The 26,166-nt window shown below is 43.0% G+C and overlaps 4 protein-coding genes across 5 annotated transcripts; 2 read left to right on the forward strand and 2 right to left on the reverse strand.

Annotated features, from left to right (window-relative positions):
- Positions 1 to 340: 340 nt before the first annotated feature.
- Positions 341 to 8,785, forward strand: LOC119209371 (ATP-dependent zinc metalloprotease YME1L1). 2 transcript variants are annotated; one of them, XM_037458657.2, is made up of 18 exons: positions 341 to 554; positions 960 to 1,097; positions 1,244 to 1,421; positions 2,126 to 2,215; positions 2,449 to 2,558; positions 3,149 to 3,299; positions 3,395 to 3,478; positions 3,799 to 3,972; positions 4,083 to 4,235; positions 4,690 to 4,822; positions 5,316 to 5,378; positions 5,562 to 5,674; positions 5,928 to 6,083; positions 6,280 to 6,431; positions 6,554 to 6,680; positions 6,827 to 6,900; positions 7,165 to 7,251; positions 7,366 to 8,785. In XM_037458657.2, exons 1-18 carry the CDS (start codon positions 522 to 524, stop codon positions 7,507 to 7,509), a joined length of 2,160 nt encoding a protein of 719 aa, XP_037314554.2. In that variant the 5' UTR covers positions 341 to 521; the 3' UTR covers positions 7,510 to 8,785. The 2 variants fall into 2 exon arrangements, with proteins under 2 accessions (XP_037314554.2, XP_037314555.2); XM_037458658.2 differs by having other exon boundaries at positions 3,820 to 3,972.
- A 382-nt stretch (positions 8,786 to 9,167) lies between these two features.
- Positions 9,168 to 12,102, reverse strand: LOC119209783 (patched domain-containing protein 3). Its single transcript, XM_062557563.1, has 4 exons — positions 11,383 to 12,102; positions 11,176 to 11,297; positions 10,951 to 11,096; positions 9,168 to 10,687 (listed from the first exon to the last, which is right to left on the reverse strand). The coding sequence occupies exons 1-4, from the start codon at positions 12,100 to 12,102 to the stop codon at positions 9,168 to 9,170; spliced, it is 2,508 nt and encodes an 835-aa protein (XP_062413547.1).
- Positions 12,103 to 12,868: 766 nt separating this feature from the next.
- LOC119209498 (ras-related protein Rab-18-B) lies at positions 12,869 to 17,096 on the forward strand. The gene is made up of 7 exons (XM_062557688.1): positions 12,869 to 13,083; positions 13,503 to 13,558; positions 13,666 to 13,727; positions 14,199 to 14,271; positions 14,534 to 14,652; positions 14,964 to 15,030; positions 15,676 to 17,096. The coding sequence occupies exons 1-7, from the start codon at positions 13,016 to 13,018 to the stop codon at positions 15,846 to 15,848; spliced, it is 618 nt and encodes a 205-aa protein (XP_062413672.1). The 5' UTR covers positions 12,869 to 13,015; the 3' UTR covers positions 15,849 to 17,096.
- Positions 17,097 to 18,496: 1,400 nt separating this feature from the next.
- LOC119209497 (homeobox protein Mohawk-like) lies at positions 18,497 to 25,957 on the reverse strand. Its single transcript, XM_062557689.1, has 6 exons — positions 24,241 to 25,957; positions 23,768 to 23,927; positions 23,478 to 23,631; positions 23,027 to 23,365; positions 19,324 to 19,357; positions 18,497 to 19,081 (listed from the first exon to the last, which is right to left on the reverse strand). Exons 1-6 carry the CDS (start codon positions 24,468 to 24,470, stop codon positions 18,769 to 18,771), a joined length of 1,230 nt encoding a protein of 409 aa, XP_062413673.1. The 5' UTR covers positions 24,471 to 25,957; the 3' UTR covers positions 18,497 to 18,768.
- Between the last annotated feature and the right edge of the window lie 209 nt (positions 25,958 to 26,166).

A 26,166-nucleotide genomic window follows, 5' to 3' on the forward strand; every position in this document is an offset into this window, starting at 1 on the left:
TAAAGGTAAACGTGAACGATTGGGAATGGTATGTATATACAAAGAAGAACAAAATAAAGGACAGCAAAAAGACTGGTTGACTCATGAACTTTGTCACGCGTCAAAAACAATCCACACGAAACCCCAACCAAGAGGAACTCAATGTGCGAGGCAAAGGGCCTCTACAGATTGAGATAATTGACTACTAACTGTATAAATGTATATGGAAATAGAGGTGTTTAGTGCCGTTTATTAAATTGTTTACACTGTGGTAAATATGCTGAATGATAATGTTAAAGTTGTATATTAACTGCAGACAAGTCAACTGAGCTGGGTCAGAAAAGGAGAGCATTAAACAGGGGTTACGAAAGAGGTCACATCCGGGTTATTTTCAGCCACGGCTGAAGTTAGCAGTTTCACTTTCAATGACAGCTGCGGTGGAATAAACGTTATATTAGAAGAAATACGGACCTCTCAACTCTCAAGGACGGATGCTCAACTCGTGCAGCTTAACGGCTTTTGTGTGCCTGTGAGAATTCAAAATGTTTTCTCTGTCGACGACAGTCCAACCGCAGGTAAGTGAGCAGGAACAGCTAGGCCAAGCTAACATTAGCACCGTTGACTCGCGCTTGTTTGCATGTGATGCTAACCGCAGCTTGTTTCCTAAAGTGGCCCAGACTGCTGTCGACTCTTTTGCTGTAGTTTGGTGATTTAAAAGACCTTCATATTCACGTCAGTGGACATAGTGAATATGTCAATATCGTTATCGCATAGTATTTATTTAATATCTGATTCGTTGGGATAAGTTTCACCTGAAGCTAACTTAACTGACGTTAAGGTTAGTAAACGTTAGCTACCTAACAAGATACGTCATCCGATAAATGATACGAGCTTATGCTCTTTCATTCAGAAATAGCTGGCTGACATCTTGACGACATTGAAACACCAACTTTTAAGTTTTTTTTTTCACGTGATCACAGGTGACTGTGCCGCTCAGCCACCTCATCAATGCCCTGCACTCCATGAAGAGCTCATTGGGAAGCAGCAGCAGTTCCGCCCACCGCAAGTCAGGAAAACACCAGGAGCACGCTCCAGACCCGGAACTACACTGCACAGAGGTACGACATTAACTGGAGATAAGCTGTAATTAGCAAGACACCGTTTTATTCCGAGTCCATGTATGCAATTTAAGCGTATTCCACGATAACTTTTCGAGGGCTGTAAATTAAATCTCCAAAATGCTGTGATGTAACTGTGTGTGCAGCCTCTGTGGAGTCTGCGTGAGCTTGGCCTATCGGACCTGGGAGCACAGCACCTGGATGAGCTGGTGAGCCGTGTGTTACCATGCCGGAGTCCACCTGAGACACTACTTCCACCGGGTGGACAGACCGCCTGGAGGACCTCACATCTTTCTACACACTCCTTTTACTACAATAAGAATGGTGAGAATGTACAACGTTGTTATGAACAGCTCTACCATACTGGAAATATGACCTCTTCAATAAGTGGCTTTTGCTTTGCGGGCTCATTTTATCTTGGGGATGAACACAACATTTTCTGACTTCACAGCGCGCAAAAGGAATCAAATATTGTTTCACCAGACTCCCTTTTTTCAAAGATTACTACTTCACTGTTATAGAAATTTGAGCAAGGCCCTGTTAAAGTGGACATAGAGTTTATGACCTTTTAGAATTGCCAAATAGTGCTTTGGGGTCAAACATTAGGTCAGGAGGATTTGTGATGCAGGATCTTGATATTTTCCCAATGAACTCGCGTTGTAAAGTTTTATTGCCTAGGTGTAAACAGTGTTTTCTTCCATCTCTTTCAATCAGGAATGACAATGCTATCTCTCTCTCTTTTGATGTGGAGGTGACCTGAGGGAGCTGATCCAGCACAGATGTTTGTCACCTTAGACTATATACTGTAACTCGTAGCTGTAGAAGGAAAGCTTAGTAGTAGCTTTAGCGTGTGACTTGTGTTTCACCTCTGCTCCATGCTTGTGAGCATTCAATAGATGTCAATGATTTTACACCACTGTCGAGTAAAATGTTTCAAACTAACCTTAACAAGCAATCAGGGCTTCTGCTACCACTTTTTCCCCAGGTTATCTCAGGTTTGACAGTTAAGCTTTGATCTCTGTTCCCAGGCTTCTCGTGTGGTGCACTGCCCATGTCTTATTTCAAGAGGCAGCCCTCGCCTCTCCAGTCCGTCTGCACAGAGCTCCAGCACTGGCCCGGTAACTATAGATAACTCAATAATGTGTTGCCACTAATCCAAGGCATTGTTACTAATGAATTACTAGAGCTACAAACCGTATGGTACTTCACAACATCGTACATAATGTTACAGAGAACAAATATTCAAGTTGATTGTCAGTATTATCTTTGGTAGCCTATTTGTACACTGCTTATGTTAAAACGTATACTTTTTTATCTGTTTAAACATCATCTGCTTGCCTCATATTTCAAGTGTGGGTTCCAAACAGAGGTTTTAAAACTTTAAAGAGCAAAACTAGACGACTGCAGTCAGTTGCTGACCGCTCCCTGGACTCTGAAGCATTCACACCGTCTTTTATGAAGGTAAGTCCTTAAGCATGCAGTGCTTAGTGTGCTCATTATATTAAGCACACCCTTTACACCAGGGGTGTCAAACTCATTTTAAGTAGGGGGCCACATACTGTCCAATTGGATGTCACGCTGGCCAGACCAGTCAACCGGAGGTGGGGGGGATTGCGCGCTGTCGAGCAGCCACTTCTGCTGCCTGGAGGAACGCTGTCTCGATCCCCCTGGACTAACACATGCACTCACTCAGAGTGCGACCCCCAGTGGACCTTTTAGGAATAGCAGCTACTTGCTTACATGCAATTTATGTCTTTCTGTCATTTTTACACCTAGCAAAGTCATCCAGCGGGCCATATTTTTGACACCCCTGCATTACACCCTTTAAACTGAATAAAAGTTGACAGTAGCTGCCTTTGCACTTGCCTGACCACACAAAAGGCGCCTCCAGCTGTTCTGGCCATGCAGAAATCTGAATAAAGGCAGAGCATGGCCATCTTAAGTTTTTACAGCTCGTCCGGTCTGATGGCCTCGACAGGGAATATGATGCTAAAGTATAGGTGTGTTGTTGCTTCGTGAGTACTGATGATGATTCTTAACTTGTACTGCAGGGTCTTCTAACCCGGGACAAGGGGTTGGAAGTTGAAAATCTAGACAGTCTGGCGAAGGACAAGAGCGTGCCCGAGGGGCAGCAGGATTCTTTCAAGAGGGGCTTCGCTGAGGGTTTCCTGAAAGCCCAAGCCTTGACACGACGCACACAAGGCAGGTTTCAATGCCAACAAACTCAAATGAAGTCACACAACCTTTATCCCTTTGTAAGCGATAAACATGGCTGATGTTTAGTTTCCGTGCTTCAGACTCTCTCAGGAGGACTCGTCTAATCCTGCTGGTGCTGCTTCTTGTTGGGCTCTACGGTCTCTCCAAGACCCCCTTCATATCGGGTAAAGTCTCCTCATCTATTCTAAAGCTGCGTTTTAATTTCATAAACCTAAACTGTCAAAATGTGAATGTCTATAATAAAGCCCAGCATTTGCCTGTTAAACTAATCCACCCATCTTGAACATTTATTAACCAAACAAAAGAACTTCAATGAACCTTCTGCTATTTGCAGGCAACAGCAGCAGCAGCAGCATATTCTAACCTGCATATATTGACCCACTATTACTGTATATATGCAACCCGTGGCTTTATATCCCTGAGTAACAAGCAGTGTGCCTGTAATGTGTGTGATTTCGAACTTTAATCTAACCATTTTGAATAGTACGGTTCCGAACCACATCAGGCCTGGACTCTGCAGTGGACCCTGTCCAGGTTAAAAATGTGACATTTGAGCACGTCAAAGGGGTAGAAGAAGCTAAGAACGAGCTGCAGGAAGTAGTGGAGTTCCTGAAAAACCCGGAGAAGTTCACAATCTTGGGAGGAAAGCTGCCAAAAGGTATCTGTATCTCTCCCGCTATGTTTTCCTCCATTACGTTCTGGGATTCTTTTTTTTGTGTCTCTCTATTTCTTCCTCAACGCTTTTCTCCTTGCCTCTCCCTACTTTAGGTGTTCTACTGATTGGTCCTCCAGGGACCGGAAAGACTCTACTGGCCAGAGCCGTGGCAGGGGAGGCAGATGTACCTTTCTACTACGCCTCTGGGTCTGAATTTGACGAGATGTTTGTTGGAGTGGGAGCCAGCCGCATCCGGAACCTTTTCAGTGGGATATTTACAATTATTTTAATTGATCCTTTTTCCTTCCTCAATGTGTACATTTGACCTCTACTTGTACGATAGCCATGTGGTTATGGCAACAAAAGTAATTGCTGTGAATTTTTATTTATTATTCCGCCCTATTTTTTCCCCGCAAATGTCAAAATAGTCTTCTCAATAAGGACATGCCCACTCTTTCTATTCTATGTGCTAACCTACCTTTCCTTGGAAGCACCATTCAAATTTATGCATTTTCTTTCATACATTTTTTTCAACCTTTTTAATCCCAGGTAAATATTTAACCTTCTCTGAAACTTTGCTAAAGATATCCTTTCCAGATTGAGACAATATTAGTACTGGACAGAATGTCCAGAACTAATAGGTGACCTTACATTACAGGTGATTTAGCTGAATATTGTGGTACATATGTAAATATGTGTATTTGTCCTGCTGTTTTCTAGGGGAGGCTAAAAGCAATGCTCCGTGTGTCATCTTCATTGATGAACTAGACAGTGTGGGCGGAAAAAGGATTGAGTCTCCCATGCACCCGTACTCCAGACAGACTATCAACCAACTGCTTGCAGAGATGGATGGGTAATGTATATTTTTCATTTTTACAGTTTATGAATGCATTAAGTTAGGTTATTTTTTTAAACTCATATTAGAGGGACATTTGGCCATAGGGTGGGTGGGAAGGTTGCAATAATCTGGTAATGACAATATCTTTAGAAAATGTGATATTAATGTAGTGTTTATAATGCCATTGTGTAAATAATCCACCTTTAAAAAAAAATGCTCTTTATATCTTAAAGATATCAATTATACAAAACCTTGATACTAATTAAATAAAAGGATATGCTACCTGGGGCTTGGGCAGAACTTTAACAAGTGTGTTCCGCAGTTGAGTTATTCAACTACACATAATCAAAAACGCAAGTGCATACTATACAGTACAGCGTTGGTAGAAACAAGATTAAACAAAGTACTGCATTGTGACTTGAAGTACGAATTGCTCGTTGCTGTGGTTTAAAAACCGAGACCGAAAGCCGCTGCTGAGTATCATCAACCCTGTGCCATTATTTTGTAGGTTTAAACCTAATGAAGGCGTGATCATCATTGGAGCAACCAACTTCCCGGAAGCTTTGGATAAGTATGTTTGTCTCTTGCTTGAAAATTTCCGAGCTTACATGCACATTCACGCCCAGCTTTCATGGATAATAACTAATGGACTCTCACCCCGAGGCTGTTTTTGGGTGCAATGACCCAGATACGGACACAGAATCAGACCCTTTCTAACAAGCTGATCTCCTTTTTTTCTTTTTTTTTTTTTTAGTGCCCTTATCCGCCCAGGAAGATTTGACATGCAGGTGACTGTCCCCAAACCAGACGTGAAAGGACGCACCGAGATCATCAACTGGTATCTGAGGAAGATTAAAGTGGATCCAGGTGTGACATCGGCATTTGCTAATCCTAAACAATTATTGCACTGTTCTTCTCTCATTTGTATTGCTCTGATAAATAATGCAAATCAGATCTGAGAATTGTTTGTAGGGCTTGACTTTGGTCTCCTGAGCTTTCACTGAGCTTTCCTATATTTCATAAGCTGCTAATGTTCCCTTACTATACTCGTCCCGTCTGAGGCTTAGGCCGACTCGTTTGATACCCGCGAGATCTTGGTTGATGTGTGTCATCTCTGCAGCTATTGAGGCCAATATCATTGCCCGGGGCACAGTTGGCTTCTCTGGCGCTGACCTGGAAAATCTGGTCAACCAGGCTGCCCTGAAGGCAGCAGTTGATGGCAAAGACATGGTCACCCTGAAGGAGCTGGAGTTTGCAAAAGACAAAATCCTCATGGGTGAGTGATTGGGATGATATGCTAGGCGAAGAAGACAGACCCCTTTCTTGTTTCCCTGCAGTTTTTGAAATGTAGTTAATCTTCCTGCTAAACCACATTCTGGTTTTATATCAATCTCCAGATTTACTCTAATAACATTTATTTTGACTGACACTCACACCAAATGATGTTACTCATGCCTTTTCTTTTCTTTAAGGCCCTGAGAGAAAAAGTGCAGAAATAGATGATAAAAACAAGCTCATCACAGCGTACCACGAGTCCGGCCATGCGATCGTGGCTTACTACACCAAAGATGCCATGCCGATTAACAAAGCTACCATCATGCCCAGAGGCCACAGTCTGGGACATGTAAGGAGACCTTGAGCGTCTAAACTAAATGGTTGAACTCTACCTGTTACGTTTTTTTTATTTTTTTTATACCAGGTCCGGTGCAAACTGTCATTATTCTAAACTGCATAAATCCTTGCCAGGTGTCCATGCTCCCAGAGAGCGATCGCTGGAGTGAGACCCGCTCACAGCTGCTGGCTCAGATGGACGTCAGTATGGGCGGCCGTGTTGCAGAGGAGATCATGTTTGGCCATGAGTTCATAACAACCGGTAAGGCCGAGTTCCCAAAGTTTTCGATTCAATTTCGATATCAGTGGTGATAGGAAACTCTTGTGATAGAAAACTCTTGTAGGAAACTCTTTTTCTATTCTCTAACATGAGGAGATGTGGTTACGGCTTAATTTCTTCTTCTCCAGGTGCATCAAGTGACTTTGATGGTGCCACAAAGATTGCAAAGCTGATGGTGACCAGATATGGAATGTGTGATAAGGTATGCTAACTTTTGCATGCAAGATAATTTGTAGAACAATACATTTTTGCCTTTACTTTCTGTCAATAGGATTGTAAGCTTTGGCTAAACTAGTAATATTCATACCACATTCGACCCATTTTAAATCTCCCATTGGCTTTGTCCTGCTTCAAACTATTGCTATTATATTGGCCTTTCAAATCCACTATTGGTCGACCTCTAGTTCGAAGTATTCGTACAGTGATCTGTACTTTCACGTATTTGTTTCCCCTCCCTGTCTCCCAGCTGGGTGTGATGACTTACACTGACATGACAGCCCAGAGCCCGGAGGCACAAGCAGCTGTGGAGCGTGAAGTGCGACTGTTATTGAAGGTCTGTGTGATGTTTTTGATTCTGGGGGGAAAAAAAACAAAAAAACTATCCTAACCCCACCAGCCTTGTGAAACCTTTTTTTTTCTCGCCATCTTTTCTCTTGCTCGTCACCAGGAGTCTTATGAGCGTGCCAAAGCCCTGCTGAAGTCTCACAGCAAAGAGCACAAAAGCCTGGCAGACGCTCTGCTCACGTATGAGACTCTGGATGCCAAAGAGATTCGGCTGGTCCTGGAGGGCAAAGCCCTGGAGGCCAAATGAAACCTTGCAAGCAACAGCAACAATTGACAGGGTAGCAACAGGGGGGGGGAAGAGGGAACATTTGTAGAGTGGGGGGGGGGGGGGGGTAATGGAAGGAGGGGCGGACTCGATGAGCAGTTTATCTGAGATGTCATGGTCTGCATTTTTTTTTAAGTGGGACTACGTTGTATCCTCACGCTGTCCCCGTTCTGTGATCAGTTCTGTCATGTGACACTTGATCGTAGCTTTCCTGTTTTAACTGGTTCACCAGTTAAATGTTGAGAATCTTATTCAGGTCAATCAGTTGCAGGGAGGAAATAAATAATACATGAATGTATTTAGGCACCTCAAACAGATGAGAAGCATGTTGAATTATGTAAATGTTAAAAGATTTTACCTTTTTTTGTTTGCTGATCCTTAGCCCAAAGAGCTAATGTGCAATTGTAATAAAACTTTAACTTCATTTCAACTCCTATTTGTCCTCCAGGGTTTGTTTTTGTTATTTGTGTAGTATGTTTTCAAGGCCATGCACCACTCTACTTCTAGCGCGGGCGTGTTTTAAACAAGCACCAAGAAGTGTCACGAGGACGTGCAGCTCTTTGACTTCCCATTGGATTCTTTGTATCTCAGATGGATGGAGAATCGTATATATTTATGCATTTACACATGCCTGTCCACCGCTGCATATGTGCCTGGTACTTTGTAATGGTGGCCTTTTGGGGAATGTTGAGTGTTTTTTATTTTATTTTTTTCTTGGAGGAGGAAGTATATCAAGCACTTTGGGTTGTATAAATTGAAAAGGCTCACTTCATGTAATTTATTGCATTTATGCTGCGTGTACAGAGCTATATATATATATATATATATATATCTGTGTTTATCTTCTGCTATTTACCTTTTCTGTCTTTGTGTAATATTAAACTTTATAATAATCTACGTAGATTATTGGTAAAAACATGCAGTTATGCCTCCTGAAATGTTCCAATTTTAAGGTGAATAGGTATGAATGCCGAAGCCCATATGATATATCTCTTACAGCGTTTTACTGGTATATGTACTTCAGGTTGATACCTTTTTCAGTTTTTTGCTTTGCATTGAGACACTTTTTGTTTGGGGTTTAGCTGTGTGTATATATATTATTAAGATGTAATGGGGACATTGTGTATATAGATGTATAGTGATGTTTTTATGAGAACACAATGAAGTCTGTCTGCAATGCCATGGATGTGAATGAATGTAAATGAATGTGCATTTGACAAATAAAAAGAAACCCAAATTAACTTTTTGTGTTTTTGATCTGTAAGTTGGAATATACTTTTTTGTTTTACATAACTTGCTAATTACTAAAAATAATTTTATTTGGTTGAAGAAATGAATAGAAGACCAAATATATCTTGTGTGTGTATTTTAACATGTGTTCTTTGTAGAGAAATATAAAAGCCAAAAAGAAGAAATTTCTCCGGTGTGTTTCCCTTTACATGTTAACCCACCACATACAGCTTTTTATTAATACTATCACTAGTGTAATCACTCAAATCATAATTGCACTAATGACAGAAATAGCAAAAGAATTATTTGAATCGTTTTCACAAAGCTTATTAAGAATTCTTCTGTGGATGCTGTATTTTTCGAGGCGGCGGCAATTCCAATCACTCGCAGGGCCCAGTTTATGTTCCACTTTAACACCACTTCCCGCAGACCCCAACCAGAGTCAGAAACACCGGGATGAACACTAACCCGTGCAGCAGCCCGAATGTAATCACAAGAAACACAATCTTGAAAAAGGTCCTAAAGATGTAACTCCCAGACATGGACAACGCCACCACCCCTAACACAGTGGACAGCGCTCCTTGCAGTATCGGGTGGCCTAAATGGGCCAAAGCGTCAACAGCTTTCTCGTCGACGTCACTCTTGCAGCTGGAGACAAAAGAGTACGAGATATGTGCTGAGAAGTCCACAGAAAAACCAATGCACATGACCAGGTTGATCATAGAGATGGAGTCCAGGTTGATGCCCCACAGCGCCATGAAGCCTGTCACGCCAACCATGACTGAGCAAATGGCAAAAGCCACACACAGGCAACAAAGAACATTTGGTATCAGGACCAGCGAGACGACCAGCATCACAATCACAGCCACCAGGATGGTTTGAACGGCGTTGTCCATCATGACGGTGTGCTGGTCAAGGTAGACGAACGCAGGGTGGTACACCACGAGCTCTACTGGACACGTCTCCGCTGTGTCCCTGAGGCCAACCATCAAGTCCTTCGTTGTGGTTTTGTTCAGCGTCTGGACGAAAAAGCGAGACGCCTGAATGTTGTTGTCCGCGGTGAAGTTGATGTCTTGTTTGAACATGGAATTGAGCTCTAGGAAATGTAGCAGATGTGTGTGGAAAGCCTCTGGAGAACCAACATGGAGATTGCTTGTGTTTGCATACTGCAGAAAGGAAAGGAACCAAGCTAGAGTCCCGTTCACAAAGTTTAGACTCTCGAAATTTGAGATGCACGAACGCAGACGCTTCTGTTCATCTTCATCCCAGTAGCGGAATGGATGCTTCACCGCTACCATCACGTTGTAGCTGTACGCGGAGAAGTGCTGCCTCTGATCGTCGTAGTAATCGACGATGTAGGAATCATCCAAAGCCAGGTTCCTGATGTCAAGTCCCTCCTTCAAAATGAAACAACCGTAGACGCTGACGGACAAATAGCCTGCGTAGAAGACAAAAACACAAGCTTTTACCCATTTATGGGTCAGAAAGGGGCCATAAAAGCGCTCGAACACCAGACTCAAGGGCTCGGTTGCCTCTTTCTCTGTGATTCTATCGTAGCTTCCCCCAACACAGCAAATGCTGAAGGCTTTAGAACTCCGGGACGGTAGATCTTCTGGTACTCTGGCACGGGTCAACCAGTGCTTGTTCTGTGCCTCTCTTTGTCCGTTCAAAGCCATACACGCCCCCAGGAAGGTGATGCTGTACAGGTAGCAGAAGCAAATAGAAACCCCGGAGTACAAGCAGAAGGAGCGGACCGAACCGAAGGGCGAGCCGCAGCCCAGGAACAGAGCCAGGGCGTCGGTGGCGGTGGTGATGGAGATGGAGACGGCGGCGCCCTTGTAGGTGTCGGCCAGCCGCTTGGGGACGCCGTCCAGAACGCGGGTCCTCTGCCAGCAGGAGATCATGATGAACATATCGTCCAGGCCGACACCTTGAGGTTGAGGGTCAGAGGAGAAGGAGATTTTAGCTCTTTCCTGTTTTGCAATCTGCTTGGGTGATCCAGCGTGACGTGAAAAAAGGTACTATGAACTCAATCAAAGGTCAAAATTGTGAAACGCCATCACATCTGGTGTAAAAATACCAAAAAATAATTATTATCAGGATGTCAATGTATTTGTTTTGCTTCTTAGGGTGACAGGAAGTTATGTTGTTTTGAAAGGACCTCATAGACCCGATATGTTCAACAGAACCTGCCTAATATCATGAAAGGACAGGAGGCCGCTGTCATCACAAACGGTTGATCCAGCAACAACAGCGCGCCAAAACCGCTGAGGACCGCCAGACCCGTGGCGAGCGCCCCACAGGACGCCACCCACACCTTCGTCCTCACGTTGTCCAACCTGAAAGAAGATGGGAGATCAAAAAGAGCCCATCCTACAAAATAAATCTTGTAACATTTTCCGCTGACTTTGCACAAACCTCCAACATGAAATAATTGAAAATGTGATGGCGGTGGCGTAGGTGATGGAAAACAAATAGATAACGGATGATGGAGATTTCATAAATTCCCACTGCATCGACATGGAGGTGGAGTAGGATACCTACAAAATATTACAAGGTGACGGTTATTCATGTAACAAAAAGCATTTAATTGAAGGCAAAGTAGCGTGTCAAAGTTATTCTCACCTGAATGGAAGTTGATGATTTGTTTGCGAACAAATTGATGAAGCTTTCCAGCCAAAGTCCGGTCCTTGTTTGGTTGTCCTCACGTAAATAGTAATGGATCTGTATGGCTTCAGCACTTTCAACAAGTGAGCTCCCCTCGTACAACTTGACGCTCCCCAGACTTAAAAATAAAGGAACGTTCCTAAAGCCAGAGTCATACCACGGATATGTCAAATTTACTGTGCCTATGTTGTCGGCACTGTGTTGGATGATATCTAAAATGTCACTTGAGGTGCAGGATCCCATCACCTCAGCACAAACATCTGCATATTCAAATGACCGGTTTTCAAAATAAACTATCATGCTCCTAACTTTAAGGTCCAAGTCTAGGATGTACTGGAGTGACTCCATAGTCAGAATATTCCTGCCGCTTGTAGCTATGAGAGTTGCGTAACTCCCATCCGTGCTCAGTCTTGAGCGTGAAAACGCGGAGTCGTTTGTTGGAAAGGTTTCTTGGATGTAGTGCCTCTCCAGCTTGGCTGGTCCGTCCACAGGTGTGAACTGTTCTTCGATATTGTTTGACATTCTGTCCTCCAGGAGATAAAATCCGCTCCCCAAACCGGCAGAGATTATCAGCGGGGCGATCAGGAACCACCAGGGGTGAGAACCGATGAAATGACCCATCATCTCATAACACATACACAGAGGTCTCTCTATGCAGTCTGTGCGCAGCCTGGCCATGACTGCAAAAAAAGACTTACATTCGACTGGCTGTATTTATTGTGCCTCACACTCTTTTCTGCTGCTCCATGAGATGAGATTTACATAATAACAGGGTTGGCTACTCTGCAATGAAGAGAGACTGATGAGGTGTGTGGAGGGTCTCAGTCAAACAGTCTATTGTAGAACAATAGATTGATAATTGTATGTTTCACTGGTTCCTGTCAAGGGTTTCATTTGCTTCAACCCTCAGGTGATTCATTCTCACGGGTGGGGTAACATTGTAATTATGGGTCCTTGAGGATTGATGAAATCTAGCAAATGAACAAAGACCTAAACTAACATGGATCTTTACCTTCTTTGTTTTCTACCAGTCAGTTGAAAGTAATTTCCTATGGTAGACTTCACTCTAACCCCTCATCCGCCATCTGCTTCAGGGTAAACTGGCCAACAATGGCATCGGGGTATGTAGCTTTACATAAAATATACAAATCATGTACATAAAACAAGGACAAACTATAATCCACATGAAAAGCTTTTTTTTAAATTCACAAAAAAAACTAACACATGAAACGATGTATATTTATTATTTTAAAACAGAAGTATAACGTTTTTATTCTTTCATTCGATTAAATTAAATCGTTTTTCTTATTTAAACAAAACTCTACTCATTTTCAAGGGAACAACAATACAATTATGTTGAAATACTGATGACCAATTCAATTTTTATTTTGTTATCTTCTGTTTCTTTTCTTTTTCAACCAACGTGGACCTGCGTGACGTCACGCGTCGAAGGTTAGGCGGAAGTTGCGTGAACAGCAGGCTGTCAGCGGAGCTGCTAGCCGAGAGCTGGTTTGAAAAAAACAAAAGATAAGTGCAATTCATCGTTAAAAAGCGTCGACAACTGCAAGTCACACCAGTTACCACAGCGAATATGGACGACGACGTGTTGACGACCCTCAAGCTGTTGATAATTGGCGAAAGCGGAGTCGGAAAGTCCAGGTGCGTCTGTGTTTGTGGCGCGCTGCTAGCTAGCCTCGCGTGAATGTTGACATTCTTCTAGTTATGTAAGTTAAGTTTATCCCCCCCCCCCATTGCCCAGCAGTTGTTGCTACAGTTAGCCGCTAATGTTGTCGATGTCCCTCTTCTGCCGGCCATTGTTAACAGTTGACCATTAGGTGACTGATGACGTCAACCTCCCGTAAAGTTAGTCAGTGTAGAAACTTGTATTTTATATTTTGTATGTAACTGGTATTTTTATGTAACTGGTGGTTTTGATAAAGAAATGCTGCTGCTCAGCATCAGTTAATGGTTAACGTACCATATATAACGCTGTATGTGCCTTTTAAGCAACCCACAAACACCGTTTGTACTGTATGCCAACTTATTTGTGGATGTATCTTTTCGTTTCCCTAAAACAGTCTCCTCTTGAGGTTCACAGAAGATACCTTCGACCCTGAGCAGCCTGCGACTATAGGTTTTGGACTCGCTCACATACACAGAAATAAGCCACACACACACAGACGTAAACATCATTTTAAAATGCATCCCTTTCTCTGCTCTCTTTCTCTCGTCGCTGATCAGGTGTGGATTTCAAAGTAAAGACACTCTCAATAGATGGGAACAAAGCCAAACTCGCCATATGGGTAAGACTGGAGTCATTAGGTGTTTTTTTTCTTTTTTCTTCTAGAGTTTATTCTTGATTGGGATAACAACATTGTGAAGTGCGGGGTTTCTCCACAAGATGGCGTCATTGCACAGACAGAATCACTGAAGGAGGCCTGAAGTCTTAAAGTCCAATGAAAAACACAACGTCCACTGCGAGGCCATTAACTACGGCCTTAAACTACAGCCAAATACCCCTCACGATTGTCTTTGTGTTTGAGGAAAACGGGTCTCAAAATCCTTCTGCTAGTTAATAACTGCATAAAAAGGTTCTGCGTAATTTTAAGGTTTATTTTTATTTCCATAGAAAATCACTGCTGGACAGTTCCGAAACCTTGCAGATTTATCGGGAACACTTGTCAGAGTCTGTGAGCTGGCTAGCGTTCCTGTTGCTCTGAAGTCAGGGATTCTTTTGCTGCCGTTGATTTAAAGTGTCTTTTTCTTTTTTGCAGGACACAGCGGGACAGGAAAGGTTTCGCACCCTGACACCCAGCTACTACCGCGGTGCACAGGGAGTCATTCTTGGTAAACAGCTAAATCATAAAGCACAATGTCATGATAAACTCCCCACCCGGTAAAAGAATCTTATCCACTCTTTGCTTTCCGTCGCACTTACTCTACACATTGTCCCATCATTTAATTTGGATCAATACTGTGAATCAACAGCCATTGGGTAGCTCTTAAGATCCTCTTAAGATGTGTTGCTAATGAAAACAAAAGATGTCATCATACTCTGGTGAAATATTCCCACTCAGTCCTTTTTCCTCTTTTTGATTGTTTTTTACAGTTTATGACGTCACGAAGCGCGAGACCTTCACGAAGCTTGAAAATTGGCTGAATGAACTGGAAACCTACACAACACGCAATGACATTGTAAAGATGCTCGTTGGGAACAAAATAGATCGGGTGAGTGCTGTTAACGTCAGTTTGACTCGTACAATGCAAGCTTTAGTTGTCGCTGTCGCGTCAGGCCGACATTCCTGGAATTCTGTCCAGAATATAAGCTCAAAGTTGGTCTTCATGTGAAGATTGGTTTTATACCTTCTGCTTGAATATATGATAAAATATAAAAATAACCACACACACCAGAAATCATGTGTTTAATGAATGGATCCTCCGTCCATTGGTGTTACTTCACATGGCGTTTTATCCTTTTCCAGGTGTATTCCACACTGAGCCAAATCATGTTGTTTGATGATGTTTTATCTGGTTTTCAGGACGACCATGAAGTGGACAGAAATGAAGGGCTGAAATTTGCTCGAAAACACTCCATGCTTTTTATTGGTAAGTATCCATCGGAGAAATCAAAATCAAACAGTGGTCTCTTAAAATAATAGAGCCAAAACATGGAACCTCATTTGTAGCACCACTATAAATGTGCTGTACTTTACTAGAGAGTCCGACTCTTTTTCTTTTTTTTTTTCAAGACATCCCTTAGTGAGCAATGCATTTAGTTTGGGTTTGTTGCGTTCTTTTTGCTCCTTTGGCACTTTGCGCTAAGAGATGCGGCCACTCCAAAAGAACCGCACGGCGATTACAATCTAGCGGGCTTTCATTCATCTGATCCATGTCTACATGTGTTCCTGATTGTCATCTCCGGGGAAATTGTGTCAACGTTTATGGAGTTTCCATTTTAGAACGGCTAAATTACGGGGTTTTGAAAAGCGCCGGGCAGGAAGATGTCGTGGATTTAATTAACTGTAGGATGTCTTCACTACTAATATGAAGTCATTTCAAACTTTAAACGTCATGTTTATCAACAGATTTAAAAATCTTTGCCATGAGTTACTATCATATAAAAAGAAAGGTGTTTGTGATTTAAAAAGTGTTTTCTTTATTTCTTTTCTTGTAAACATTTGACAAGGGTCGTACCAGCTTTCTGTTGCTGCTGATCTTCTAAATCTCGGTGACCCTCTCTCCTTTGTCCAGAGGCCAGTGCGAAGACAAAGGACGGCGTCCAGTGTGCCTTCGAGGAGCTTGTGGAGAAGATCCTCCAGACTCCGGGGCTTTGGCAGAGTGAGAGCCACAGTCAGGGGGTCCGTCTGGATGACCAGGAGCAGGGCAGTGGCCGGGCATGTGGAGGATACTGTTCCATACCCTGAAACCGGACCCCGAGCAAACAAGCGCTAAAGCAACAGGAATGACTACAGACCAGAAGCAGAGAGAAAGGGGAGTCCGTCGAATGGACTTGGCTGTCGGCACGCTTCCTTTTTGACCATCATCTGTTACTGCTTTCTGTTTAGAACATGAATGAATGAATGAATGAAAGGATCATGCGAAAAATACCCTCTTGCCTGAGGAGGTATAGTGTTTTAAATCGACTAAAAAAAAACCACCAGGCGTGCGTCACACGAGTGCACGTCTGGTTCAAATTGCACTTATTGGCAGCAGTGATTCTGCTGTGCATTAAGGCATCAGGGTAATAGCGTAGCAGTGCCTAATTACATGAACCAATTTGTAGGTTACAGTACACAGCTTTACAATTTTACCCCAAATAGTTTGTTATAATCAAGACCGAAGTCCCCAAAAGAGCTCTGCTTAAAAGTGTAAATGTCTTATTCGAATGTTAAAATGTTGTAGCAGACATGTGTTTTTAAACATGCATAAATAACACATTACTAGTGGTGGGAGAAGCTTGTTTTCATGTGTCTGTCATAATGCACCACGACACTAAATGCTACCACATAAGACCCCGCTGACCCATTCCACTTTATTTTTTACTGTTAAAGCTTCAAAATGGAGGGAGGCTTTCCAAATTAAACAGTGTCCTTTTTGTTTTTCTCCTCTCTTCCCATTTACATCGATGTATGCAAGACGAGTAGCCGTCTGGAAGATTTCTTGCAACTGAACCCTGCTTTTGTCTTTGCACGTCTCACCTGGACGACGTCTCACTTCGGCCAGCACAAGTACGAGGTTTACAGTAGGAAGTCCTTTACTCACTCTAGTTCACAGCTTTCTTTTGCCTAAGAAAAGCAAGCGGTTTGCACATTTAGTGTCAGCTCGCCTCGCTGAGCCTGCTCTCTTCCTTGGTTTATTCATCGGTTTCTGTGTGCTGCTGTGGTCCATGTGATGTCCCCCGTTGGCTTATTGAGGGCATTTCTCTCACATTATAGTAGAAGAGCTTCCCCAACTTTCATTTGATGTGCTGTTGCTATTTGTTTGAATTCCTTTTTCTCGTTTGAAATGACCTCGTTATTCCTTCACTTCTTTCTGCTGCTTTTGCCGTGCGCCGACTTGAATCATATTCAGCGACTTGTTAAAATTGATATCTGCCTTAACATTGAATGACATGGAGTTGGGTTTATGGACAGTTGTATCGTTTCAAACTGAAATAAATGAAAACCTCAAGATGCCGTCCCCTCACGACTGATTATTGTTTGACTGCAGTTTGAGATTCAAAAAGAGGCTTTACAGTGGAAAACGGGGGTGAGGTGCTCTTTCCATAATAGTTTATTGATGACTGGCCTGTTGCACATGCAGGACTGACAACATTCTCAACCAAAAGCCAGAGTGGAAAAAATCTTGGCAATCTTGTTTTTGTAAATGATTTGCAGAAGACGGAGTGTGCTTACAAGCTGATGTTGGGTGTCGGGATGTCCCCCAGATGTGGGACGCTCGCCGCAGGTCCACAATCTCTCCCTCAGCTCATTTTGGTCGCTATCTTGACAATAACATGCGTCTTTGGCAGATGACCCCATATTGAGGTCAGACGGTTCCTGAGCTGTCATTTAATATCCGACGTTATGTTTTAATACGAAAAGTTGTTGACAGTCGTGTGCCTCCATAATCATAATGTTGTTTTCTGCTATTTTGTTCCCTAGACAGACATCGGTTGTACTCATTAAAATATGTTTCAGAACTTTATGAGGTTTCTTCGAAAAAGGCTGCTTTAACAAGACTTTTAGGAATCTTTTGTTGGACACAGTTAGATGAGAATTACATCAGCTACCAGAAGCCTGTCAACACATACAGAGTGTTGCCAATATGGGTTGGTTTCCTAACTAATGGAATAGTTTTAATGAAGTCGGGTGGTGAAAAATAGTGTTGGACCTCTAGATGGAATTTGGGAACCTTTTTTTCAACATTTGCAGTGATTTGAGAAATATTGTGAAAATAATTTGAACAGGAAAGCTGTCATTTTATGACATTTTTATGTTTTTATATATACCTTTTTTCTACTAGTTTTTAATAACGCCTGATGGATCTTAGTTTGATGGAAATGTTGCAAAATTAAAATTTCTTAAAGCTACCATTAAAAAAATTATAAAATAAGTTTTTTACAAATATAATATCCAATAAACATTGTGTTATTCTCGCACTTATATTATTGAATCAATATTTAAGAAACATTTTTAAAACATCAATCTAATCCACACAAGCATTCACTGTAAATTGGATTCATTGTGATCTGGTAAATATTTTTAACGCCCTGTTTTTGGTCACCTTTGGCTTCTACACACCCAATTTGCCGACTAGATGTCAGCAGCAATTTACTGACCTTTTTTTCAACAAATATGAAAAATGTCCAGCTATGTGAGTCCCGCTCTGGGATTGGATAAGTGCTCATCAGGACTGCAGTCTCACTGCTTAGGCCACTATGCCACCTGTTCTGTTTAAAGTACATATTAAAAGTATATTATGAAACTGTGAGACCCACAATTTAAAACTCCCACTAAATAGAGTTCAGTAAAACAGAAGAAAGCAGCTGCAGCCTCTGCAAAGTGAAGATTTACATCAGAAGACTGGTTAAAAGATTTCACATTGGCTTTATTCAAATAGCTGCTGTCAAACTTAAGCATTGGATGACAATCCAGTCTCATGGAAGTTAATATAACTTACGACAACAGACGACAATAGGAAGACAACAACACTAGAAAATATTAAACTGCATTAGGTTGGTTTTTCTATATAAAAATGATTTAAAATATCAAAGTTTATCAGCATTACAAAGTATCTGAGGCTGCAAGGCACCAAGCATGTGGTGTCATACGTAAGGACAGACCAGGTGCTCTATTCGCCTGCCTACACGCTGTTGGCTAGTGGCACGTTAACAGTCTGGACCTCGGAGATATGAGAAGACTTCTGGATGATGCGGCTGGTGGCAGCGGGCCTCGGAGCGCCGGTGGGCCCCCCGGCAAACGTCCCGTCCGTGACAGTGGTCCTCGTGACCGAGGGGGGCCCCCGGGTGCAGCCCTTGCCCGGGCCCGGTCCGGGCCCCGACCCGCCGATCTGGTCCGCTTTGCAGCTCTGCCCCTGGGCCAGGCTGGTGAGGGCCACGGCGGCGTGGATCTCCCTCCAGCCCGGATCGCCTCCTCTCTGCTGCTGCTGCTGCTCCCTGTCAAAAAAGGGCTCAAATCAGCCAGAGAGCCATTTTTTTTTTTTTTTCAAAATCCAAACCAGGAATTGTGGATTTGCTTCCTCTTATGATATACAGCCAGAATGCTGCGGATGAATTAGAGGCGGTGGTTCAGTTTCAAGAGAGGGATTACGCAGAGTACTGTTTTTTAAGCTGGTGAAGGTTGAAAAATGCAAACAGCTGATTCGATTGCGGATGGAGCGGTTGATAATTGCACATACCTTTCACATACAGCTGAAGCGTAGTCCACTGTGTCTGAAAGAGAGACGAAAAGGACTCACCCAAATGTAACTTTATTCACATTACTTCACAGCATTGAAATTGCAAACCCAGAATGTTCACAGGGCAATCAATGCTGATATTCTGACTGTATGTTAAATTTGCAGCACGTGTGGGAGTATCGATGTGTGTGTTCGTGTGCATCTGCACTAGTTTAGTGCATGTGTTTTTCTTTCAGTTTATGTCACGCTGTTTGCAAATAGACTCAGAATAGTGTTGTGAGTTTGCATCACTTTGCTCCTTATCCAGTGTGTCTCTCTGGATGCGTTTTACAGTGCAGGAAAGGTTGGACTCACTCAAATGCACCACTCAGCTACTCTGGCCAAAATAAATGCAATGTAGTTTTTCTCTTTTTTTCCTCCTAAAATAAACAATATCTGCAATGTGTCATGGGCCCTGACCGTGTTTTTCGGTTTTCCAAAGCTCTGCTAGCACCTATAAAGTTGATCCACCGCATGCTATTCCTTTCCAAAGAAACTTCCCCTATTCATCTCCATCTTTTTTTGCCCAAGGCCTGAGCTCAAAGTGAACTTTGACTGAAAACCTTTGAACCTCATCTGTAGAAGAAGAAATGCTCTTTCACTTACACAATGCCCCGAAACTAAACTATAGTTCATCTGGCTTTAAAAAAAAAGAAAAAGTAATAACTATGGGGTAGTATTACAGTATATGCACACTCCCTATTTGATGTCTGTGAATTATAACATATTTTCCATTTCAGTTTTGAAATAATGCCTTTTTTCATTTAAGCAAAAGAGAATTTTTCTTCAGAGAGAAACCGACAAGGGAAATTAAAGGCCCGATGTGAAACACAGTCTTTCAATGCTAACAGCCCGACACATCCTTGTTTCTAATTTCTTTAGCCAGGCCAGTTGTTGATAGTAATATCATTTTGCTGTTTTATTTTTTTGAGCTACTGAACATCCTTTAGTATCATTCTCTATAGCTGTTTCGCTATGCTTTGCCAAGAAAGTTATTTAATGCCTCTGGTGTATTCATTTGCAAGAAAAAACATTGTTTTACCTCTGGTGAGTCTCAAAATGATTGCAGGAATCAGTCACTACTAAATTTGACAAGTGGTAATGACCTTTTTTTATATTAGCCTACATAGGGATTCATTTTTGTGATTTCATATCAGAGTTTATCAAACCCTCTCTAAATATAAATATAGCAATTAGCTGGTTAGCTTAGCTTAGCAAGACGGCTGCAGAACAGCTTGTCTCTCTGCTTGAATGAACAAAGCTGAATTCACATGCTGCGCCTCTAATGCTAACAGTGTGATGGGTTATCTCATTTGTTTCATCCGTACAAAGACAACTCAAATGTCAAAACAACAACAAATCAGCCCAAAACAGTTAGGCTAGCCCTCTCTTTTTACTAAGCTTAATGGTAACAGACTGCTGGCTCCGGCTTTATATTTAGTTAAGAGAAATGAGGGAGAAACAAGTGTATTCAAATGTTTACAAAATAACATGTTTACACCTCCATCTCAAAGGTGTGTCATTGGGATCAACAATGCAAAACAGCTGTGTGCTGAGAAAATATCGTAACACCTTGCTTCCTCAATGCCGATACAACGTTACTGTGTATTCACTACTAAGAGACCCCTCGCATGTTTTCATCTGGAAAGAAAATGAGTGGAAAACCCAGCGAGGCGTTTGTCCAGATACAGTACAAGTCAAAAGTTTGGACACCTTTTTTCAGTCTATGCAATGAGAGAGCGTGTCCAAACTTCTGACTGGTACTGTATGTTTTTTGTCGCTCTGTTTCCAATAAAACACAAGTGTGGTCACATTTACGGCCCTCCGGGCCTTTTGAGCGAAACACTGAAGTGGATGCGAGTACCGCACTGAACGCCCTGACATTCCTGCAGGCAACAGCGAATCGCGACGTCCCACGATTCCACGGTGCTTCACCGCCCGCGGTATTCAGACTGAATACGCGTAAAGCGCCCTTTCAAAACGCCGTGTAGTGGCATCACTTAGTAGCCCATCAGTCGAGGTTTACGCTTTGACCGTCTCCCGGGTGGAGTATAAACGTGTTAATGGCGTCATGAATCTGGCAGCTTTACTTTCCACTTCACTTTTCACAGAGGAGTTGTACGTGGCTGCAGACACCGTTAACGCGACCAGCGGGGATGCATTAAAAGTTTGCAAAAACATTTCAAGAAACAGTGCAATAACATGTTCAAAGGAATAGTTTTGCATTTCTGGGAAATACGCTTATTTGCGCCTTTGTTTTGAGCCAGACGAGAAAAGACTGACACGTCTCAAAAATCTTTACGGTGTGAAGTGTGAAGGTTCAGCCAGCAGGCGATTAGCTTAGCTTAGCATAAGTCAAGGATCTCTGAAACTCTCTTATTATCTGTTTTGTTTGGTTGGTTCAAACCAACCGGCCGTCATCAACACGGTGAAGCCTATAGATTGGCTAGTGACAGCACAATCTAAAAAAACACTACGTGTAACATGTCAAAGTTAATAAAATACAAGTCTGTTAAAATGATGTATTACCCTGTAACCAATCTCCGGGCCAATTGGAGTTCACAATGAGTTACCCCGATACAGATCCAAAGACCGGTCACAATGTCCGTTAAATGTTTGTCTTGAAACAGGGACCTGAATTTAATGTTGGCTTGGAAATAATAAAAAAAGTAACTATAATATGAATTTTTAGATGAAATATGCTAAAGAGTAGAACTGGTTTCAAAAATATCTCTTACAATATAAAGTCCATTTAAATTGATTTTGAATGGGGAATCAACAAATAGGAGAAGCCACATGCCAAAGCACACATGAGGCAGGGAAGCAAAGCCACACCCTCTAAACTAAAGGCAACGGGGGGGGGGCAAATGGATATTAGTGATCTCGTTCTGACTCGTGTCAAAAAACGAGTGGCGGCTTTGACAGTTACTCTACGAGACGTCGTCGGTGCTCTGCTGACAGACTGCTCCATTTCTAGATTTGGCCGAGGTTCCCTCTTCTCACCCTGCGAAGAATAAAGTCTCAGACATTCTGTAATTGTCCTTGTGCCCGGACTGGGCCTTTCGTCTATGGCAAGAAGCTGAAGCGGAACAAATGCCACATTCTAGTATATGGGAATCGTATTTGCGGTGTGAAGTGGCAGCCAGCGGGTGCTCCTTCCAATTTTAAAATGAGGGATTTCAGCGTCTGCATGAGTCGTTCTTAGAAATGTTTATACAGGTTGTGGCTCCTATCCCTTTAACTGATTTGAGTGTTGTCGGTGTGCTGGGCTCCCTTAAGGCCTAAAAGGGCACCCAGGTGTCAAACTCCCTCCCATATTCGCAGTAACTCTATAATTTAATCTTTTTTAATGCACATTGAGCTCTGAGCGGCCATGTGGAAGTTTCTGTTCGGTCTGTTCTTATTTTACTGTACGCTGTGGTGTGTTCAATATGAACCAGAGGGGACGCAAGGTTGTTAAAGTGTCGTTTTGCCTCGAATTCAACATAAACTGCAATCAACAAGGAATATGCTTTCATGGTTCCTGTGCAAGTGGGGGATCCATTTTCCTCCCGAGTTACCCTCCATCGTGCAGCGTTACGGGCTTTCTCAGATTACATTAGACATGTCCATTGCAGAGTTTGTTTTCAATGCTCCTCTCAACTAACGGTGTGGCGTCTCTCACCCATGCGGTAGACGAAGTTGGCCTCCGTTTCGTAGGACGACGCCGGAGAGACGGCGTCTCGATCGCACGCGTTGAAGCTGAAGGCCTCAGAGTGGCTCCTCCTCTTGTGGGCTGACGGGACGCCGTCGGCCTTCGCCGCCATCATGTGCCGCAGGGTGTCGTTCAGATAGCGGTTGAGTAAACTGCTCTTGTACTTGGACGGAGGCGACACGCCGTCATCGCTGTTGGCGGAGTCCGCCATGGCGAGGATGCCGCCGCGCTTCTCGGTTAGGCTCATGTGGGAAGATGACCTGCCGAAGTCCGACTGGCTGATAGGAATTTGTAAGGGACACACTTCATCTGCAGCAAAGGAAGCGTAGTCATTTTATTGGGATAAAGTCCCCACAGTGATTCCATCTAAAGAAGTAGTAACTAACTTAAATACGGCATAAAGGCATGCTGCGGCCTGTACCATCAGAGTCGCTGTCATTGCTGCACACACTCAGTCTCTCAGCGTTTCCCTGGATGTATTTATTGTACAGTTTGATCCTCAGGGCCCAGCTCAGATCCGGCTGTCTCACTGTGTTTTTCAGCCTTCGGCGGGCGTTAGCAAACCAGTTCGAGACCTGCACAGATGCATCTTGTTATAGAAGGGCACTGGCTTTATTTTAACCCCCAAAACCCCAAACCAACACATCCCTAAAATCCATTTTTTCCTTCATTCGGGCCGTCCATGTTTTCTTGCACAAGCTCTTCTCTCACCTGCACCAGCGTCATGTGAGAGCCCAACGCCAGCAGGACCTTCTCAGTCTTGGTTGGGTAAGGGTTGTCCCGGTGTTTGTAGAGCCAGTGCTTCAACGGTCGGGCCATGTCCTGCAGCACCTGTCTCTTGTGGCGAACTTTGACCCCACCCAGACGAGACCTGGAGGAATCACAAGTCGCCTCGTAGATTCACAAAGACACCCCCACAATTCCTTCCGTTTCAATACGAAACTTACACATGAAACAGATTTAATAACTTCTGTGTGTGACTGACATTTCAAAAGGACTGCAAAGAACTTTTCAGCAATGTAAAGTATGTGAAGGCAGAACATAAAAAACTACCTTTTAGCACGACATTTTGTCAGGTTAGAGAATTCACTTTTTTCATACTTCTTTGAACTGCTGCATTTTCCGACACATTTTACAGCCGCCCGTTCGAAACCATACTTCCAACACAGACAAAAAGGGCATACCCGTATCTTCTGTACTTGGTAGGAGAGCCGTCACCACTGGTGTTCTGGCATCGCCGCAGGTCTGTCTTCTGCACCTCCGTTAAACTGCTCTGCGGCAGGTTTACACAGTTCAGTCTGCTCCTCTCCTCTGCTCTCACGTGGTCCTCAAAATGAAGAAGAGTGTCGGACTTCATCTCAGCAACCTTGATCATTGTTGAACATACAGAGTTTTCCTCGACCAACAGGTGCATCAGTCGACTTCCAGATGTAAACAGAAGCAGCAGGTTCCCATCCTGGATGCACTCAATGTAAAGGTAATAATACAAAGAAAAGGGTTAAAAATGTTCCTTCTTCTTCTTTCTTTCCGTGCCCACGAGAGCAGTGGCTGAGCAGACAGATGATGGCAGACTCTTGTGAGAGAACGATGTTTTAAAAGTCAGAGGATGTTGTCCGGTGTGGTTGAGTTGTGTGAGGAGAGTTCAAATAACTTGCTGCTCAGCTGCCCATTGGCTCTCCCACCGTCCAATCACGTCTCTGGAAGAGCTCTGCGAGGAGAAGCTTGAACGGCAGCCGTGGATCCCGGCTGCACTCCGGCATGTGAAAAATACTGCACATGAACATCAGAAAATTAGATTTACTAGTGAGATTTCTCTCTGGTCTGTGTACAGCCTGCGCTAAGCACTCTGGTTTTCTACACGAGGCGCATGGATCTCTTGCGGTTTCACCAAAAATCATGTCAGCAGATATTAATGCATGTTTCACCAGGGGACTCTGGAAATTTAGGGGTGTAATTGCATGGTTGATAACAACCAGCAAAACCACCAAACTGTGTCTCGTGTCAGGCAGGCATGCCTGCTGAGATGAAGTGGATTTCACTACAAATTGGCTCATTTGGAGCTCTGAGCAAGTTAACACAAACACCGGTAAATTACATGGATCCTTTCCTATATGATCCTGTTAATAGTGATGCAGATTTTTGCAGGTGTGAGTCAGAGTGTGCATTCGACTGTCAGAAATGTGGATCTTTTTATGCAGTCTGCAGTGTGAGCACACACATCCAACTGTTATGCTCATATTTGTCTCAATTATGGAAGCAGGTCTGTAAACAATTATTCAAAAGTGGGTCTGACAGAAGCTTAGCCTTGTCATTAGTGTAACTACGTAACAACATGCTGGTACTTAACAAGTATTTGGAGACTCTGGCGTTCAACTTGAGCTCTAATCCGTGCATGATCCGTTTCTCTTGACATCCAAACAGTGTTATGTAAGCCTGTTTGGATATACAGCAATGACTTTGCCATACATGCTCTTAACTTGATCATAAAATGAGATTTTCCTGCCTAAAACTGAAACTTTTGAGGATTATGGCTAAAATCCGTGCAGCACTTGCGCAAACGTTAAACACATGAAATGTTAGGTCTTGTTCCTGTTTGTAATTCAGATGAATCGGTGTGCAGGTTGAGTTTCAATGGATTTCAAAGCTGAAAAACACATGGACCAGAAGCATCCCCGTTAGGTGCAGTAAATTCCTTGCTCACATTCCTCAGCAGTGGTCGGAGAATGCTACATGCTATCACACACCATTTACTCCCGTCCCTCAGTGATGTGTTCACCGGTTCAACTGTTGATATTAGCTGGGAACACACCTTCACTCGGCAGGCAGGAGACCTGCAAAAAGCTCTGGGGAAGGACATATATCTCCTCTTGTTTGGGCAGTTTGGTACGAGTGTGTGTGTGTGTGTGTGTGTGTGTAAGGGCCAAACATCTATCAAGTGTCAGTTAAAGGAAATTGATTGTGTTGTCAAGTATCCTGAAGAATTGGCTTTGCTAAATCTAGATCTTTAATTAGTTTAAATTTGATAGCTTTGCACATTGGACATTTTAATAAAAACATGACAAAGACAGAAAACTGACAAAGTTAGCAACTAGCTTGAACATTTAGTGACT

The sequence above is a fragment of the Pungitius pungitius genome, chromosome 15, assembly GCF_949316345.1.
Source record: "Pungitius pungitius chromosome 15, fPunPun2.1, whole genome shotgun sequence".
Classification (NCBI taxonomy): domain Eukaryota; kingdom Metazoa; phylum Chordata; class Actinopteri; order Perciformes; family Gasterosteidae; genus Pungitius; species Pungitius pungitius.